At 42.1% G+C, this 20,678-nt stretch overlaps 1 protein-coding gene across 2 annotated transcripts in view; it reads left to right on the plus strand.

The window, feature by feature from the left end:
* Nucleotides 1-20,678, plus strand: part of MCTP2 (multiple C2 and transmembrane domain containing 2) — a 124,699-nt gene that overhangs the window by 15,308 nt on the left and 88,713 nt on the right. The window contains exons 2-5 of one of the 2 annotated variants that reach the window (XM_087744311.1): nt 1,304-1,407; nt 2,209-2,745; nt 7,476-7,538; nt 8,705-8,813. In XM_087744311.1, coding sequence (XP_087600437.1) covers nt 1,339-1,407; nt 2,209-2,745; nt 7,476-7,538; nt 8,705-8,813 — 778 coding nt within the window. In that variant the 5' untranslated portion in view covers nt 1,304-1,338. Of the gene's footprint in view, nt 1-1,303; nt 1,412-2,208; nt 2,746-7,475; nt 7,539-8,704; nt 8,814-20,678 lie in introns of those variants that run through there. The other variant, XM_009470055.2, reaches the window with a different exon arrangement.

Consider the following 20,678-nt stretch of genomic DNA (forward strand, 5'->3'; position numbering starts at 1 on the left):
AAAATAAAAACGACAGCAGTGGGTCATCAAAATGAGAGGGGTGGAGAATAACAGGAAGGGAATAGGAAGCAGTAAGAGCCTTGGGAAGTGGATATTGTGAGCTGGGTCTTGCCTTTCTTCGCAATGTTTTTACTTCAGCAGGTTTCTATGCATGTAGGTGAGCAAAGCAGAGCACACCGGCAGTAGATGAGTTGTTTAAATGAGTCCCAACAGTGGTGTTTCATAATGTTTTGTGCAAATGTGTTTAGCCTAATAATTTCTGTTATTGGCATGTGATATAACGCTACCAAGGAGGCCTGCGGCTGCTTTGTCAAGTTTTTTTTCTAAAGAGGGAAGAGCCTAAGTGAAAGCTGTCAGCTGATGAGAGCAAATTAAGCTGCGTCTCTGGTGAGCTTGCGTAGGGCATCAGATGCTGCTCCAACATGGGCATCCCTGCCTCTCTGGTCAAATGTGTAAATCTGATCATCTTGCACTTCACTCCAAGTTCAGTGAGAAAAGAAAGCCCTGCCATGCCTTTGTGTGCCTCAAATCTCCTTCTGTGAGGTTCAGAAATTATTTTTGCTTGTCAGTGATGTTGTGAAGGGAAAAAATAATTTCAGTTTGTCCATGTGCACTTTGATACTCGGTCTGACTTCTGGAGATAGAGGTAAAAATACTGTGTTAAGCTGATATATCTATACTAGCACACCTTCCTATTTGGACAAAATTTGTTAATGTCTTGTGAATGCATGTAATGCCATTAAAGCTTATTATTTTTTGTATGGAATATAACGATGCTGATATTAGTCATTTATATACCAGTATAAATGGGGGGAGGACTGTACAGCTTTAGTTACGTAGTAATACAGTTAAAGCATTTTTGCAGATGCCTGAACACTCTGCAAGTATGGTGGCATTAGTCATAAAATGATTTAAATAAGTTATTAAGTAACTGGCTATGCAACCTCATTCAAATTAATGAAAGTAAGAGTAGATTTCTTTGAAAGCAGACAGTGATTTCTCTATCTGGATTCATCCAACAGCTGTATTTCCATTGCCTGTTCTGGTGTTTTCCCTAGTGGTCAGGAAACCAGTGGGATAAGTCATTTTTGGTCAACTATGCAATTGTTAGAACATAAATACAGCGAGTTTTGGAAGCAGCGGTCATGTAGTTAACAGGTATACATTTCTAAGGACATAGGTATTTATATACTGTAACCTTTGTGTGCGTGTCTTTGGGACTGTAAAGGAGTAAATCTGCAGATTTCATCAGCTTTTTTTCTTAATGGGTTTTGATGATGATTTGACTCTCTCTGCTTCACAGAATAAAGATGGTTGCTCAGCTGTTAACCATGAAAGATGCTGTCCGTGAGGATATTCCTATGCACAGAGGTGTCCATTCGACCGCTCCCTTACGATGCAGATACAGTAGGTGATTTTGTTTTGGCTCTTCTCTCCTTGTCCCTCCCTACTGTATAAATGCTCAGTATGAATCAGCTCAAAGGCAAGAGTTCACCAGGTTTTCAAAATCTGTAAGTGATCCATCCATCCATTTTTGTCCTCATTTTCTCTCAATTGCCTTCTTTATGAGGAAAAGTAATTCTGCAGCGGTGACTTTCACTGGCACTGGGTTAACGTAAGGGCGTGTTTTGGGGTCTCAGCTGGGATTTCTCACGTCCTATGTGTCCTCTTCAGCCTCAGCCGCTTAGTTTGTGGAGCTGTTCTTCGTGTTGTTCTTGTCCACTAACACGTCGTGTAAGAATCCACATAGCCTAGGAAATAGCCAAAAAAACCCTACACAGACTGGAAAAGCATCAGCAGAAATTACGGTGCCAGCTTTGCCAGCATTTTTTGTGTGCTAGCATTATCACGATTTAACTCCCATCAGTAAGTTTTGTACAGAAACAGTTTCAAATTGGATAAATCTCAAATTTTTGCAAATCAGGACTTGGCAGAGGAAGAAATATAACATCTCCTCTTAACAATCATAAAGTAGTGGGCAGACATTGCGTTTTAGTGTAGGATTAAATACTTGTTCCGTCTGTTTTCCTCCTAAATAATCAAACCTACCCACCAGATTGTATTTGGAAGCACTTGCTAATGTGGCATGCTTTGTTTTAACTATTTAGAAAAATGACTGAAAGTTTCAAGATGAGACAACATTAATCATAATCTTCAGCGGCTGTTCACTTTCGTGACTGACTTGCCTTCTTCCTACGTTCCTTTTAGTCACCCTGGGAATTGCTGAAGCCGTTTTGTGCAGGAGGCATTGCTGAGATTTCCCTTGCAGCAATGGACTTGGATAAACCATCCGTCTGGGGATCCCTGAAGCAGAAAACTAGACCGTTCCTGCAAAATCTAAGTGTGAAAAAGACAAAGAAGAGGTCTAGCAAAATGGTGGAGAGGAAGGTCCATTCCTTGGACCGACGCCTCAGTGTGTCGGTGCCTGACATGCTGGAGGTGGAGACTCTGACAGAAGAAGAAACGACTTATTCAAGTACTCAGGTGTTGTCAAACTGCTCCCCCAAGAGCTTCTCCAGGTCTGTGGTGTCCCTGAAAAGCAGAAGTGCTTCGGTGAGGCCGGCAGGAGAGGACTGGCCGTGGGCGCTGCAGCAGGCGACACTCACGGAGGCAACAGTCACCCACCCAGACACGCAAGTCACGGGCAGCCCTGCGTCCGAGGCGAAGAGGAAATCCAGCAGCAACCTCTTTGAGCTGCTGCAGGGCACCCGCCTGAGCGCTGCTCTGTCGGACGTAGGGGCAGAGGTAGGTGCTTGGGCACCAGCTGGGCTCAGTAGCCACCTTGGGCTCATCATGCTTCTCCTTAATTGTCTGGGTTATACAGGGATGGAGGATGGGCCCTATTCAAGGAATGAATGGGGGATAAAAATAAGCATAAATCATACATGATATATAAATTATTGGACGCTAATTCAGATATACTTTCTGTCAATCTGGAGCTGCAATATAACCCTGCTCCATTTTACTTTTTTTTTTTTTTTTAAATTTTGGCAAGGTTGTGATACTTCAGATTTTTTCAGAGTTGTTGGAATTGCTCGCATAAGTCAAAAGTTGTTGCAGCCCTCTGAGCCCTGAAATGTGCTGCTGACACATTTGCCGTGGTATTCTTTTTAGTCAATATAGCTTTACCAGGATTGCTGTACAGCAAAGTCAACTTACCATCCTCCCACTCAAGACCCAGCTGAAGGCAAGAGGTGAAAGATGACGGGTGAGCGAGGTGTACTTCTGCCTGTACCTGGAATTAGCCAAAACAAGCATGTGATGAGTACAGGAACATGTAGCATCGTGCTCAGAGTTGTCCTTTGGGTTTGCGTTGTGATTAATTAGAGGAGGTGCAAAATCAAAACATTTCCTCTGCATTCCCCGTCTTGTCCTCCTTCTTCCCTTTCCCCCCACCTTTGCGGTCAGTATTTCTGTGGCTGGACATACCGTCCCATGAACAGGATGATCCTAGTCCAATGTGCTTAAAATCTGACATGAAACAGTAATTCCTGCCTGGCCTGAGCAAAGTGGGGAATCCTGTGGAGTTGCATGATGGCTTTGTAATATAGACAGCAGGTGAAGATTGTGGCTGCATGAAACGTTTTAGGGAAAACTTGTTTTATTTATGTTTTGTGGAAGTGTATCTCTTCCTGTTGAGTTTTCACTGAGAAGGTTAGATTTTGAACTTTTTGAGGCCTTTTTCCCCATAACTTAGATGTTGCAGGTATGGTAGCTGCTTTCCTTAGTCTTCTGAGATGCAAAAATGGAAAACATATGTTTCGGTTTAAAGTCCTCCTTTGGGAGTGGTGATTTCACACATTAATTAATATTTTTTAACTGCATGTTCAAAATAATGGTTAGTGGTGCTGTGGGGAAAACAGTCCTGTCTGATATAAAACTGCTTGTTCTGCATCTTGAAGGTCTTTGCATTCTTATCAAATCAGTGTTATCTCCTAGTCAGTTGTGATGCAGAGATACAGACTGGTGTAGTTACTGATCATCACTTCCAGTTTAGTGTTGCTAAATTGTTAACACATTGGCTTCAACTCACTGGAGTGTACCATTATTCAGACGTCTGCGTAAGAAAAATAGCTAAAATAGTATATAATTTTGTTTCTGTGCTTAAACTTTACTCAAAAGTTGTAGCAACTTGGTATACGGTAGATTGGACACTATGAACATGTCATTATTTTAGGATTTTTTCCACGTTGTTTTAATGATAGCAGCAGTTATTTCCTGCTGTTGTACACCAGAAACTCTAACCTAAAATTTACCACAGCACCACCAAAGTTAATCCTAAATCCTGCTTTGACTTTGGGCAAACTAAGTGCTTTAGAAGGAGGCACCTGTATAGTGATGGAATAGCTTAACTTCAAGTTTCCTCCAGACGCACAGTCTGAGTCTGGCTTATTCTCTGCAGCATTTAAATCTTTCCCAAATTGTGTATTTGCATATGTGCTTGTGTGTGTAAATCATTGAATATTTACTTTTATACTGAATCATCTTGCTATGTGAATATCTAGCTTTCCTTCCTATAATCTGCCTCCAACTACAACTTTTAAATGCGGAAAGAGATTTTTTTTTTTTTCCTAGAGAATACAGAGCAGAGAGTGAAGCAAAGAAAAGTAGAAATAGATAAGGAATATTTAATAAATTTAAGTATTTTTAAATTGAATTGGGTAAAAACCTCAATATTCAGCTTTTCGTGTACTTCATTGAACAGCTACAAAATTTGCACTCTGTGTGCCTTGGATGGGGACAGTTTATTGCAGAGGTTATTGGTCTCCTAATACTGGGTGGGGTTGCTGTGAGGAGCACGACAATAGCTCACGTCATTCTTTTGTGAGCATCGTTCACTGATCAGTGAGGTAAATCAGAACGAGGGCAGATCCCTGGAACAAAACAAACTAAAAAAAGCAAAAATGTAGGTTGAGCTTTTTTTCCCCCTGAATTGCTTGTCACATGCCACCTACTCATTTCCTGGTTATCTTTGGTCACCCAATATCATCAGATACTTTCTGAGCCTCATGCATGAGCTCAGTGTGGGCTTGTGGTTTTTATACTCGTCTAAACTCTCAGTACAGAGCTGTCAGTGCTCAGAGTGAGCCATCTTCTGTAAAGGCTCTTGCCACAGCTACCATATTTCCATTTGCTAAGAGATTTACTTTATCTGTTGTCTGTTGGAGCCCAGCTAGGCAAATTTGAAGGGTGAAGAAGGGACTGAAGTTTTGATTGATTGATTGATTCAGCTTGCAAAGGGCACCGTTGATGACACTTTTTGCAGTTGGGTTTTGTCTGTGGTCACGCATCATTGCTGAAGTGCTCTAACACCACTTCTTCGTCTTCTTACTAACACCTTGCAGTGAGTCACTGGCAACCTGAAGCCTTGTCCCATTGCTGATGCACTCAGTGCCCTTGTATTTTGAATCATTCTTCTGCAGAAAACAAGAGGAGATAGAGGTTGTACATCTTGTCAGGAGGAACATTTGATTGATTTTTATATATATATTTTCATATACATACTCTTGTTTGATTTGTTTTTACACAGATGTGTTTGGGACTATGACCTGCTTGGTGGATGTGGCCACATTTGTTTACACTTTAAAGTTCAGAAATGCCACTGTAGTTAGATAAAAATCAAGATTTCAGGACCATATTTTCAGCAAGGCTTTTGTCTATATTCAGTGATCTCATTGCAATTAGCTACCTAGAATAACAGCGATTTACATTAACTGGAGCTAAAATGAAAAAACAAGCTTTTTTATTTAAAATTATAATCTTTGTTTAAAATCTGTCGATGTAATGCAAGCAAACAAAAAGCAGAATAAAGACAAAAATCATAACTTTGAGGTTAATTTTTTTTATTATAAATGATATCAAGCTAGCAGAAAGGGTACTTTTTTATTATTTTAATTTCAATACAGTTCTTTGATTCTGTGTTTATGCCATGTAAAACAAGCTGTAAAGAGAAACCATTATCAGTGCCAATGATGGTGCCTGAAGGAGATTCCTGTGAAGCCAGAGACTACAACAAATACTAGGTTTAATGCACACAAGTGAGATTTTATGTATACTAGTCAGGAAATTCAAAGTTAGGGTTCCCCCAGCAGCTGTAACTCAGCTCTGTTGTGCGAGAAAATTCTTCTGCTGCTCTTTATGATGATAATTTTTCTACTATTAATGTGTTTTTGCAAGGTGGCCAAGTTACGATTACTGTGGGAACCATAATGTTAAATTTCGTCTGTCATGCAAGTGAAATTTTACTTGCAATGCTGGATTACTGCACTTCCTGATATGTAATATATGTATTTGGGGGCAGGAGAATTACACAAAAGAATATTTATATTTATTTCAGCATATCAATATCTCCAAGATTTATGATCTTTGGTGCAGGAGCTGGTTCTTTTTTTTATGTTCGTATAGTGCTCCACACAATGCAGCTCTCATCTGAGAGATTTGGATGTTACCACACTGCACGTAAGAACGTTTTCACATGAGGATCGAATTCCACCTTGTGTGCATTTCTGGAGACTGAGGTTATTCTTAGCATAAATCTTTGTATTTGAATGGATTGTGATTGCCCTGCATTAGACCAAAAGAGTTGCCCCGGCACGTAGGTCCTCTTCAGCTAAAATGATGATCATAGACTGTTCTAGCATTCAAAATAGCATCAGAGGTATCTTGACCGATTCATCCCTTCTGTGTGTCCAGGCCTTCTAGACACCGTGCCACTGTAGCCTCAGGTTTTTGGATGAGTCAGTATTTAGGAAGAAATGTTTGACTTCCTCTCCTATGCTCAGCACTAGATAAAAATCCTTTGGATCTTCCAGTTACTGCAGAGAGTGGGGGGAAGTACATGTCCAATATCTTTTTTTTTTTTCCCTTTCCCTTTGACCATTTCTTTCTAACTTTTCCCCTGAGCTTTTTTTTTTAAAACAAACAAACAAACAAACAAAACAAAACAAAACTTTTCCTGGACCTTGCCTTTCGGGTGACGAAGGAGAAATTGTAGTCGAGTGAGAGCAGCCAGCTCTCCAACCCCAGGATATTGCTGCTGCTGCTACCACTTCTGGCATTTTTTATTTCATCTTAGCGAGGACACTTGGAGATTCAACAAATAAAATTCTGCTCAGGAATAGGGGTCAGCGTTGCAACGCTGACTGATAAGTCACCAGATGCAATAACCTTCAGGCATCAGGAGAGTTTGTGGTAAGGACCTTCAGCACTGAAAGCACAGGGAGGAAAAGAATTTATTCCAATAGATGGAAGCAGGCACTTATTTTTTTAGATTAAACTCAAGAGACTAAGTGCAATTACTGTAAAACAGGAAAAAGGAACATATATCTAAATTATGGAGGGGAAGGTTCTATAAGCAGAAGTAAAAGAATTTCACTGGTTACACATGCATATGAGTATTTTCTTGACTGATACTAGGAGTATTTTCTTGATCACTATATTACTGTTGTCTAATTCATTGTATCTTTTTTTAATAGTACCCATGTGGAGAAATGGATCTAGACTCTTCCATATCATCGCAAATTTTTGATGATCAGATGGTAAGTCCTTTTATTTTAAAGCACTTTGAAACTCCATCAGAAGCACAATTTATTTTAGATTTAAGTTCTTTGCTTCTTACAAATTTAAAAACCCAGCAGGTGAAGAGCCTTCTATAGATTTCTCCAGTGTGGTGTTTTTTGGTTTGTTGGGTTTTTTGATTGTTTAGTGGTGGTTTTGTGTTTTTGTTGTTGTTGGTTTTTTTTTTTTGGTAGTGTAAAGCACTTGCTAATGTTTTAAACAGACCTAAATGTTCTGGATTTTTTTAAAGTATTCTATCATTTCTGTGTGTACTGGTAACTGATGAAAGCAGCAACATCAATACTCAACTAGCGGCCCAGGCACAAACTGGATTAAAATAAAGACATCAAATACCTTAACATGGCTGTAGGGTTTGACAGACAACAAAAACAGTTTTAGGGCAGCGCAAAAAGGCATTGGCAGTTTTGACGCGTGTTCTTCTCATGTAAAGCATATTTGCCGGTTCCAGATGAACTTCTCTACCTTTGCCCTCTGATAACCTCTCAAGTGCTGTCCAGAGGCTGTTTTCACTCAACGCACCGGCTGGATGATGCTGCTGCTGCTGAGGTGTGTAACCCTGGCAGCATCTCTGATGAACAAGAATCCTCTTGAGTTTGCTACAGCAAAACCTCACAGTTAGCATTGCCCGCTGCTGTGTTTCTCACTTTTAGAGCTGTATAAAGAAATGCTGTCCTCTCAGTAGCTATGTGCAACATGTACTTCCTCTTGAGGTAATCAGATGAGTATGAATGAACTCGATGATCCTTATGGGTCCCTTCCAACTTGGGATATTCTATGAATGTATGAGAAAAAGCTAGAAAAAAAAATGCAGTAAGTTGGTAGGATTTGGAAAACCTCTGCATGCATTTATGATTGTTAATATTACCACTCATTTTCAGGTATAACCCTCCTTGTGTTACCCCTTGCTTTGTTGAACATACCTGATGCTGATGATTAGCTATTTGCGTAATGAAACAAAGCCTGGGAAAGAAATCTTTTTTCTTTTTTTTTTTTTTTCTTTCTGTAAAAAAGATTACCCTAAGGAAAGAGGAGAACTTTGTCTCTGCAAAACCGAGAGAACACCTGCTTCATTCACGGTCCGCTTCCGGAGCTGTGCAGCGGTGACTGATTTCTTTGTTCTCCTTAGGCTCTAGAGGAAGCAAATGATTGCTTGAGTGACCTGCCCAGCCCCTTTGCCTACCTGCTGACCATCCACCTGAAGGAAGGCCGGAACCTGGTTATCAGAGATCGTTGTGGTGAGCCCCACCTTCCACCTCATTTCCTTTAAAATTCACACAGTTCTTCTTTCACTGATTTCAGTTTGGCAGCAGTTGGCTTCTTTTCTTATCTCTGATGCAAGAAGTCATTGACTCGTGTCCCTTGCCCGGGTCAGAGCACTCAACGATGGGGTTTATCCACCTTAGGTACAAAGGGGAGGGAGCTGCCCTCTGCTTGCCGCTCCTCCTGTCTGACTGTGCAGCTGCAAAGCACCTCCTTGGCTGGACTTAACATCTGTACCCATTCAAGAACTGCAGAGCGATTAATCTTGAGAAATTCTATTTGAGCTTAAGAAAAAAAAAAAGCCAAAGAATATTTTGAAATTTATTAAATGATAGAGCTGCTTTAGGAGTGCTTTTTGGGTTATCTGCAAAGATTTTGATGAAAGGGGAACCATGGGAGCAGGGCTGTAAGCCAACAATCCCCTCTGTAATCTGGGATGCAGCCTAAGGAGGACAACATAAAAAAAAAAGACGTTATCGAACAAATTACAAAAGGTTTGGGGAATTCCTGGAAGAACTGTGTGAAAGTGCCTGCTGTTAGCCTGGATCTTTTTCAGGCTGTTGCAACAGGGAGTAAAAGTGTTTATAAGCAGCCAGTTGGTAGTTTCTCCACTTGCCATAGAGGGAAAAGCTGTCCTGCCGGAGGCTCTGCGGAGGCTTGTAGGGCTCTGCAGCAGCAGCTGCTTCAGGACCTTTGATCTGAACCTGTCAGAGAGCTCTTCCATATGTCCAATCTTTCTGCATTTTAGATTTATTCTTTATTTCATGTTTTTTTCTGCATGTGGAAAGAGTTCTAATACTTTTGCATTGCAAAATGTATGAGCAATTGCTCTCTTTTGAGATGAAGCAATAGGGTTTATTCATACAGTTTCAAAGAAAATAAGCTTGCACAGCTTGAAGGCCTATGAAGGTTTGCACCTGGAGGGACCTGTATGGATTTAGAAACGTTCTTGCGTGGTGTGCTGCTTGTTGGGATTTCCCGCATCTGTTATCTCAGTTAACTTTTTCCATGCTGGTTTTTCATATCTTCACCAAACAGTAACTCTTGGCCAAGTGTATGCTCATTTTTCCTCTCAGCTCCCAGCTTTTGGAAGGAGTGAATGAATACTTAGATTAAGACCTTTACCCTTTAAACAGAAGCATGTATTTCCTAACAGTGTAGCAGTTCATCAGATTTACTAGCAAGTGGCACAAGCCAGGACACATCCAGCTCCTTGTATAGAAAAGATGCTATAAATGAGCAATTCCAGCAGACTAGTATTTCTAAAGAAGACAAAGCATCGTTTGCTCTAGGCTGTGTTTTGTTGCATAGGAAAGCAAATGCTTGTCTTAGTGAAGCATTGGACAACACAGTGAAACAACATAAGCAAGGGGAAAAAAAGCACTTTGATGGGTCTCTGATGCTTTGTGGCAAATGACCACTCATTTAGTAAACTAAGTATGGGAGGTGGTGCATCATTCAATAGAATTCCTGCTTTTTTTTTTTTTGCACAGACATTGGGAGGGCAGAAAATAGTGACTTAATGATTATTCTTCAGTCACCATCATGTTGCAGTGGTGGCTTCTTAAAAAAAAGGCATGCTGCTGATGCACATCTTCATAGGTCTCTGCTGTCATACTGGTTACTTAAGATCTTTGCGTGACACTTCAGCCTGACCTGCAACCACTCTGCTCTTTGCAATGCGCTTTTAAAAGCGGTAAGTTGTCAGCTTTGCTCATCTCTCCAATGTGAGAAAACCTCAGAAAAAACTTGTGGGCCAGGAGAATGTGACTTCCCTCTTCCCCCGCCACGATGCCGGATACAGCCGCTGCGCTGGGGTATACCAGCCTGCTCCGAATAATCTGAATATAGGAACATGTTGTCCACAGCCAGTGTATCCTGCGACTCAGACTGCGGCTTGGGCTGAAGGCCAAGTCGTTCTCGTTCACATTTTGGGAACAGCAGGCCTCGTGAGCTAACCAAGCAATGCTGCCTGACACAACTGGGAGAGGGTTTCAGGCCCTCTTCCCCATGCTTTTCTGTGTGCAGTGAGGCGCTGGAGCTCTCCCGTGGGTAATGCTGAGTTGCTGGTCCTGTGTTTTATGTGTGTCTTAGAGTTTGAAACCTCCTCTGGTCAGCCTTGCGTGAGCAACTGCAAAAATGCTCTGGTTAGGCAGGAGTAGTGGCAGAGTGTTGGAGTTCATAGGTAGGAGTAGCAATGTCCTGCTTTTATTTAAATAAAGTGGTCATACCCAGCAGTAACTGCTTGAAGTAACAACTTCGTTGATGGAAACTAACTCCAAACACTGTGGGGAGTATGTGATATGCTAAATGATAAAATGTTTACATGAAAACCACAGAGCCTGAGTGAAGCAGCAGTGCTAGGTTAACGGTTGGACTTGATCTTAAAGGCCTTTTCCAACCTAAACGGTTCTATGATTCTAAGGCCAGTCTTTAGCCTAAATCAGGTTTAACATAAGTTTTGTAAATCTCCTAAATTTTAATATTCGGTTATTATGGTATCAGTAATTGCTCTAAAAAAAGCCTCAAAGCAGTCATCAAACCCATTTTTGGGGGGAAGTTCTGCATCGGCTCAAAGATAAAGCAAATGGCACTGAAGTGCGGTGTCCTGCCCTCCTCTCATGCCTGCGCTTTCCCCCTTGATTTTATCGTGGACCTTCTGGGAGGGCCCCGGCGGCGGGGGCCGAGCCCCAGCCTGGGCGGCCGCTGCCCTCTCGCGGCCGTTCCCGGCGCTGCCGCAGCCGCCGAGCGCCGGCCCGGGGAGCGCCGGCCCGGGGAGCGCCGGCCCGGGGAGCGCCGGCCCGGGGAGCGCCGGCCCGGGGAGCGCCGGCCCGGGGAGCGCCGGCCCGGGGAGCGCCGGCCCGGGGAGCGCCGGCCCGGGGAGCGCCGGCCCGGGGAGCGCCGGCCCGGGGAGCGCCGGCCCGGGGAGCGCCGGCCCGGGGAGCGCCGGCCCGGGGAGCGCCCGCAGCGCAGCCGGGCGGGCGGTGGGGACGGTGGTGGTGGTGGTGGTGGTGGGGGGTGTCCCGCGGCCCCCCCGGCTCAGCTGCCGGCTTCATCTGCTGCCCTAAATGCCACGGCTTCGGAGCTGGGAGAGGATGCAGTTAGTTGCGTTGTGCATTTCAGCGCTATAGCAACTGTTAGTGCCAGAAGGGATGAACAAGATGTACTCGAAATTCGAGCGGGAAGAGTGAAGTCTCTTGTACTGGCGTTCAGGCTTTGTTTCTGCCTCTCTTTTGTCCCAACGCAAGAAGTATATATATCTCTGTGTGTATATAAATACATAAAAATAAATCTAAGGTGTGTGACAAAGGAGAAATATTTCTGCCATTGGAAACAGCTGTTGCTGGAAACTCCTGGTTCTACTCAGCAAATTCACAGGGCTCTCCCTGAATTTACTTGTTATATGCTTAACAGTTATTAAGTAGGAATTAATTGCATTTGGCTGAGCAAAGGTAGCAGTAGTTCTGCTGATAATTGCAGGATATAAGACCAAAATGTGACCTTACTTTTTTGCAGCTTTCCAGGTATTTTTCCAGACTTTTTGACTTGCTATGTACTGCTTTTTCCAGGACATGTTCCCTTTAGTGTGATTTAAATTCCTCCTTCACTTTACCAGATATTTATCACTTTTTTTTTCCCCCCTTCGTAATAATATCTCTAACATCTGCTCTTTCCTATTTTTCTCTCTACGTTTGCCTCTTGCATTGTTTCTTATCTGTCTGTTGTGTCTCTCCACTCCCTGACTTTCTGTAGCTCCTCTCCTTCTACCTGCTCTCTATAGAGAGGGTGCAGCGCATCAGCCCAGGAGCCCGGCTCAGCTGCCTGTGCTCCCTGGTGTTTCCTGTAAAGTGCATAAGCAATGCAGGAAAAAAAAAAATCAGAGTTGCAGTGTTTTCTTCTCCTCTCTTATCTTTTTTTCTTTCTTTTTTTTTTTTTTTTTTTAAAGTGTAAGGTAAAGAAAAAGCCTCCATACAGCAATACCCAATATATGTCCCCCAGCCAAGGAAGCAGAGTGCTGTTAGAGCAGGATCTTGGTTCTGGTGGAAAGGGGAGAGGCTCCAAAAAATCCCTCTTTAGGTCAAAATTGCAGTGTCCCCTCATGGATGCAGGATGAGAGAGGTGTTACCTGTTGGTCATCAGCTTCCCTGGAGTCTGATTGATTTGCTTCTCACTGCTTCTTGGGATACAGTCTAACTCAGTCGTATATTGGAAACTGCCTAAGCAAATAATAGAATCACAGAATTGTTAAGGTTGGAAAAGACCCTTAAGATCATCAAGTCCAACCGTTAACCTATCACTGCCAAGACCACCACTAAACCACGTCCTTGAGCACCACGTCTACCCTTCTTTTAAATACCTCCAGGGATTGGAGACTCAACCACTTCCCTCGGCAGCCTGTGCCAGTGCCTGACTGCCCTTTCGGTGAAGAAGTTTTTCCTAATATCTAACCTAAACTTCCCCTGGCACAGCTTGAGGCCGTTTCCTCTTGTCCTATCGCTTGTTACTTGGGAGAAGAGACCGACCCCCACCTCGCTACAACCTCCTTTCAGGTAGTTGTAGAGAGCAAGGTAAAGTGTGCTTAGCAAGCGGCATTCACATCATCTGCATCTACCTTTGGTGCTGAATGTTAGACAGGGTATGAGTCCTGTATTTGTAGTTCTTGTAATTGATGAACCAAACACTGAAGGTTATGGATCTCTGTGTGTACATACACAATAGCAAAAGTATGGGTTTTGTTCCTTTTTATAATATTACTGTTACTAGATGACATGATAGTATCTCGGTGATGGCAAGGAGTTTGTGATCTATGTAGTTTTAATACTGTAGTAAGAAAGCAGAAATGTATTTTATTAATTAAATATCTGTGAAGCACTGGCAGTTCTGCAGAATAGAGAGATAATTACACTATATCTTATTCGGCCTAAAAAAAATTAAACATTCTTAATCATCAGTGCTCTAAGTGTTGTCATTTTGTTGCACCCTTCGTGCTTTTATGGCCTCATTGAGCCGTTTTTTGTGAAGCTTGCAAGTTCCAGCGCCAGATGCTTTGAACTGGGAGAGGCTGGAGCCCATTTCTACTTGCTGGTTCACTTTCACAGGGCAGGGTGATGCCTCATGTTCGTTTGAGTCAGTCTAATGAAATTTGAAATGTCCTGCTCCCTTACGGCTCTGAGATGCCCTGACTGTGCACGTTGCTGCCTGTATGAGTCACCTTTGCACAACGGTGATGCTGTGACGCTGAGCAGCAATGTGATGCCACAGCTGTAAGGAAGCGTTACCTTCCTTGAATTGACAAACCCAGCTCTGCCACTGTAAGAAAAAACAGAAACTGGGGTTTGAGTTGCCTGCAAGGGTGAGAAGCTGCTCCTGTTTCCAAGTCCTGTAATTGCAAAGTTTGAGTATATTTTTTCATCTGTTAAATGGTGTGGTTACAAGAAATACATTTCTCGGATATGATGTCAACTGGTAAGTGCCTGTGGTTGCAGTCTTTCCTCCCCCCCCCCCCCCCCCCCCCCAGCTGTGTTGCTCCAGCCTGAATTTTGTGTGTCTCTTTTCCGCATAGTCTTGTGGGTTTTAGATTTTTACAGGATATGTGTGCCCTGTCCCTCTATTTCTTTCTTTCACAATTCCCTTGTTGCTTCCTGTTGCTGCACATTGGCTTTTACTCTCCTTTCTTTCCTCTTGTGGTACAGCTGACCGTGCAAATGGAGCAGGGTGGGTTGCAGGAACACAGAAAGTGCTGTCACCTTTCTGGGTGCATCCCGCCTCCCCTGTCCAGAGCACATCATCATCTGCTCTCACACCTAACAGCACCCACTGCCAGAGGGTCCCGGTGCGCTCCTGGAGCTGGCAGAGAGGCCGTGCTGCTCTGCTGCATGGGCAGCTCCTAACATCAGTGTGGGCTGTGCCAAAGCTCAGTCTCCCAAGGGCAAAATAAAATGAAAGAGGGCAGAATAGCATGCCCTTTTAACTTTAAGCAGTAATGAACCTGCAGTAGCCCACCACTGATAGCTCTGGGCTACCCGCTGCCTGGGCCCACGCCGATACCAGGATGCTGGAGGAAGGGATGTGTTTGTGCTGTGCTGGGCATTTGTCAGCTTAGAGCAAGTCCATTGTTTGGAAAGCAAATGCTCAGAGCAATTAGGCTGAATCGTTCCCTGCAAACATGCTGATTAATTTAGACTTTCTCTGTTTTCAGAGTATCTGCAATTAGATCATTAGTCCTTCAGATTTATTAATTATTGAGATGCATTAGGCAATTTTTCACACTTCTTTTTTGAAAGGCGTAATCATGGCTAATTTACAAATGCTAAGAATCTGAATGGTGCTGGGTACTTATTTTGATGTTTTCTGGATCCCGTGTAGCTCTACGTACAGCAGCTTCTGCTGTGAGCATTTGTGTGCGCCAAGTCCCGTTTCTGGAAGTGCAACATGTGCGGCTGAAACTTTGCCCTTATGCATAGTGATCCCTGCAAGGCTTCCTCCTGGACTGGCCGTGGGAAATGAATGCACAATTAAGTTAAAACAAAAGCAATGACTCTAATATGTCTAGCCACCTTTGGTAAATTAATGTCATATTAAGAAATATAAGGATGGCAGCACTGGCAGAGAATACGTAGGGCCCAGAGAATACCCTATGACTCTTCTTTTGTAGGTAATTGTAATTTAGATAATGGGTTTCTTAAAGTGATCAGGCTCTATCAGTTGCCAGAGTTGGCTCTTTGGGGCAGCTGCCTGCGTTAGCAGCTCATACTGGGTGTTTCTGGGACCCCTGTAAGAAGATTTTATAAGGCCAAAGGCTGAGACTACAAGCATATGCAACTGTTTACACCAAAGGTCCTCAGTGCTGACTAGTAATTTGAAAGTGGCTTCTGCCCTATCCTCGTGCCCTCCTGTGAGTTCATACCTGAGCTCCAACTGGGAATACAATGTTCAGTTGGACTAATGGTGTTTTTGAAGGGTCTTGGGTTTTTTCTTGGTTTGTTTATTTTAGTTTGTTTTGTGTTTGGTTTTTTTTTTTTTTAAAAAAAAACACTATTTCTGAAGTATCTTGCATAGAACATCCTGCATCTGCTTCTTTCATTCTATTAATGTTCAGTTCAGGCTTTTTTCCCTCTTTTTTTCCCCATCAACTGTGGGTTTGTATGCATTCTTCACAATTCTCTGGTCTGTTTGGTTTATTGGTTTTTGTGGTGGTGGTTTTTTGTTTGTTTGTTGGTTTATTTTCCCTTGGAACCTATTGGTGATGCTTGTTTTCAAGCAGTGTTTCACTTCCATCTGGCCATGTAAAACAAGCTGGGCACAAAACTTTCCAAAATTACCTAAATTTCCTGCCAGCGGAACACTTTTTTCCGATTTTCCCTTTAAACCTTGATCTTAGCTATTTCACTACAAGAATAAAGTGGTTTTCCACTTAAAAAGAAAAGTATGTGTGTGTTCCATTTTAAAGTGTCTTTTTACTCCTTGTTATAAATAACTTCAATAATTCTATTTCTAGGAAGATTTTAAGAAATTTATTCTTTTTGTGCACATAAAATAAATCCTTCATTTCCTTCTTCAGATTAAAATTTAGGTTTTTAACCAAAACTTAAGATGGTCTTGGTTATGTTTCACATTCTTTGATTTTTCAGGATCTTAAGGCAACTTGGTGGCAATTTTTTAAATTTATTTATGTAACGAGACTTGTTTCATATGCTACATTTCCAGTAAGTTTACTCCTATAAAATAGCGTGTGGCTTGAAATTATATTGGGTCTTCTGGTTTTGTTGTTTGTTTTTTGGGTTTTTATTTTTTTTTTCCTAATTATGAAGCAAGTGTGTAGTAGTATTAAACACAGTTGATGTGATACATCTCTCGGTAGCTGCTAGAGGGCAGCAGTATCCATTTAAAAACACCATTAACAGTTTCTTGGGCTACTAAACCCTGTCCTGCTGCTGTGTCCCAGCAACTTTCGCTCACTGAAGCTTGCCCAGATTTTAACTGGTGTTTGGTCTGCCTGCACTCGTTGCCTTTTAAGTGTTAGTGAAAGAAAATAGAAGTAAAATGGATATTATGGAAATGAATTCAAGGGAGCATCACTATTGAGATGCATGTTCTTTCTCTAATGAGAAAACAGGTCCAGCTGATGGAATTACTTTTTTAGAGATCATCCTTTCTTTTTACTTTTACTGGGTTTGTTTTAGGCTGAGAAGCAGATGATCCTGTTTGTTTTATGTATTTTGTCCATATATTCTACTGTGTGGGAACCTTCTTGTCATTGCGTAACATTTAAATTAGCCTCAAAGCATCACACCTTGCTTTTCCCACCAGAGAACTACTTTTCTCAGGGTAAATTCTCAACTGATTTCAAGAAGAATCAGTCTCCTCGCGTTACCCCGTTGATGCGTGGTTAAAGCTGATGTGACCGAGATGAACAGGTTCAGACCTTACATTGCAGAAGAGCCTGGGTGCATGTGCTTAAAAGTTGACTTGGTTGCCTTCACTAGGAAATGGCTGCTGAAAAGCTTTATTTTTTTTACTTTTTTAATGGCCTGGCTTCTTCAGAAAATTATCAGGTACCTGTCATGTTTAAAGGAAAATTATAAAAAAATATATCCTTTTTTAGACCGGTTCATCTCTAAAATCACTAGGCACTTTTTTGAAAAGTTATGTTTTTCTGGCTAGATTGTAGAGTGTCTCTAGTAAATAGCTGTTAATAGATCCAGATGTCTTTCTGATCTTGAATCCAGAGGGCTTCAAGCCTTGAATTCAAATGCAGTTAATAATTTGCAGTCTGCTGTTTGTCCTGTCAGCCAAAGCTTGCCCACTTGACTTATCTCTCATTCCCTGTCTCCTTTTTTAACCTATTTTGATCACCTGAACACAATCTGGGGCATCTTAAAGAAAAATAGAAATGGGCACATTGAGCCAGGGAGCTACAGGAGCTTCGTCAACATCCCAGGAGCAACTTGGGGGAAGCCTTGGAAGCCCCAAAAGGGGCTGGGGTGCCATATCCACCCCCATCATTTCTCTCCTGGCCATCCAGGTCCATCTGATCAAACGCCACTGAGCCCCGGTGTGCGCCAGCCCCCGCTGTGGAGGTGAAAGTCCATCTGTTTGCTGGCGCGGAGGTGTCAGCCCGTCATTTGTATGATCCCACGCTGCCGACCCCTTTCCCCCTGCTGCCTAGTTGAGATGTTACCCCTCTGACAGCCAGACAAGCGAGCGCCGCAGAAACCCGTGCCCCTCCGCAATTATTTTCCCTAACAATTAACGCTGGTACTAACTTGACACCTTTTCCTTGTTTGGCTTTTGTAAACCATCATCCCTTTTTCTATTAATTCCCGGCATTAATATTTTCTTTCGCGCAAGTGCCGCTGTTCACCCGTGAAGCAGTTTGAACATTATGTAGCTGTCAAGATAGCGAGGGATTACCCAGTGTGCCTTGCCGGAGTAAGTGACACCACTGAGGCCCCGGTTTGAGATGTTTATTTTGAGAGTAAGCTGACAAGCATGAAGGCCTGATCCCAGAGTGGCAATCTTATTTAATTAAAGGCCTCTTTTTATTATAGCTTTTTTTCCTCACTGTTTTTTATGTATTTTTATATAAAAAGATATATATATTTATTTATATATATATTTCTTTTATATACATATATATGTTTATATATATATAAATATATATAAATATAAAGGAAGACATTTATATATATATATATATATATATATATATATATATATATATAAAAGAATGATTGCTAAAGCCTGGCTCACATGAGCAGTGCTGGGCAGCCCTTCCCCCTCTTTTATTTTCCTTTACTGTATAACAACCTGGAAAGCTTTCAGAGCAATAATGCAATTGGGATGCTTACTTAGCTACAGTCTTCTTGCTTCCCATCCTCGGAGAAAGGGCTTGGAGTTTTATACTTGCAGTTATTGAACTTGCTGGCTGTTTGCTTTCTCTTTCTCCTCTTTCTCTCTCTTTTCAGGTTTTGCCCTCGTTCATGGGCTTTCTGTGCCAAAAGCAGATGAGTTATGGCCGTAGACCACCTGCCTCCATCGCTGTCCTCATGCTTTCATTTCATCAGTTGCTTTCCTTGTCTCAGCCAGTGGCTATTTCATGCACAGAATAGGTTGTGGACATTATTATTACTACTATTATTGTTCTTTTTAATAATGCAGCTTGCTCCTGCTTATCCTGTAAATAAAAGCCAGTTCTTTTTTTTTTTTTTTCTTTCTTTTTAAAGGAGCTGGAAGAAACTAACACAAAAGAGCTCAGTGCTGTTATTTTTCAACTTTTGCGTCCTCTGAGGGCTACTGCCCACATTGCGGAGCTACAATTTATCTGTGTGTTCCCTCTCATTGTGGAAAGTGTGCTGGTTTTAAGCTGTACATTTTATATAAGTGTATAATCACAGTTCTGAGAAGTGTTCCAGGGAAAGGTCTAGTCCTAACCCATTGAAAACAATGAGAAGCTGCCCTCTGACTTCCCTGCCTTTGGATCAGGCCCTTATTATTTTTCTCTCCTAGAAGAGAAGGAAAAGAAACTTCTTTTAAGTTGCAGCATTTTTCACAAAAAGGGATTGATTTCAACAGTTCCTATTTAGGAAAAGGATCAGCTGCAGATAGTATTTGAAAACCAACTGATATTTTCCTTCTGTGAATGAAACACCCTTTATGCACAGAATTGGCCAGGGCTCCACAACTCTTCCCTTTTGAAATTAAAACAGAATAAAAGCTTTCTGTAATTCTTAAAAATAAGTCTGTGTGTCCCAGGAACACAGTTCTTTACAGTGCTACATAATTCCAAATAGATGCTAACACATAGCTATTTTTTCTTGAGTCTAAGTCTGTCTTCACATAACACTGGTCAGAGCTTTGGATGTTTAAAGATGGATTTTTCACATTCTCACCGTTTCACCAAACTACTGACAAGACCGAGTATTGGTCTTACGCTGGGTTATCCTGAACTGCCATGCGTTTGTCGGCCAGTATCTCAGTGGGAACCAGGGAGGACAGGTTCAGATTATTTCTGAATGTGAAGCCTGGTGTAGGAGTCAGTCTTTTCCTGCCGGCAGCCCACGCTGCAGGCTGGGGGGCAGCCAGAACCATCGTGTTAGCTGTTATTCCTCTAATGAAATTGAACTGTTAAGAGGGAAGTTTAATTCCAAATATGAGGTACAATACAGACAATATTGGATATGACAGATGAACGGCACCTGGGATCAGTTAATTGTATATGCTGCTACACCTCATTTTTATTCTTTCCCTTATTTGCAGCTTGTAGGATTTTTTTGCAAAGTCTGTATACATTACTAAATCAACCATCTAGTTAAATCCTTCACGTACCTTGTTCCCCCTTTTGTATGGTGTCCTGCATGGTGGTTGGCGTTAGTGCAGATGCCACTGATTTAATAACAATAATAAAAAGTTGATTCCCTCTTCTGTTTTCCTTTGACAGCTGCAAGTCTTTCTATTGCTGCCGAGTGGCATGAGCCTCACGCTCTGTGCATGGACATCTGCTCCATAAAAATATGGGACATTATTGCCATGGCAAATTGTGCCGCTTGGATTAAAAAATGCGCTACCTGAACACATCCTGTTGTCTTTACAGAGTCTATTCTGTGTGTGTTTTTTATCGTGAGCTGGTGAATAATGCCAGCATTTTTTCACTGAAACTTGAACTACGGTTTTAAGTAAATTGGCAAGTGACACCAGTAATGAAATCCTGACGGGTATTTTAGCTATTGTTACTGGTTTCCTTGGAGCTCCTATCCAAGTTACGATGCTTTTTAGTTTTGGCCTTTTCATATATTCGTAGTCACAGGATCACGTTTTCCTCTCTTCCACGGTCTGTGGTG

This window comes from Nipponia nippon, unplaced genomic scaffold, assembly GCF_047370975.1.
Source record: "Nipponia nippon isolate SJK-2023a ecotype South Korea unplaced genomic scaffold, ASM4737097v1 scaffold_9, whole genome shotgun sequence".
Lineage (NCBI taxonomy): Eukaryota > Metazoa > Chordata > Aves > Pelecaniformes > Threskiornithidae > Nipponia > Nipponia nippon.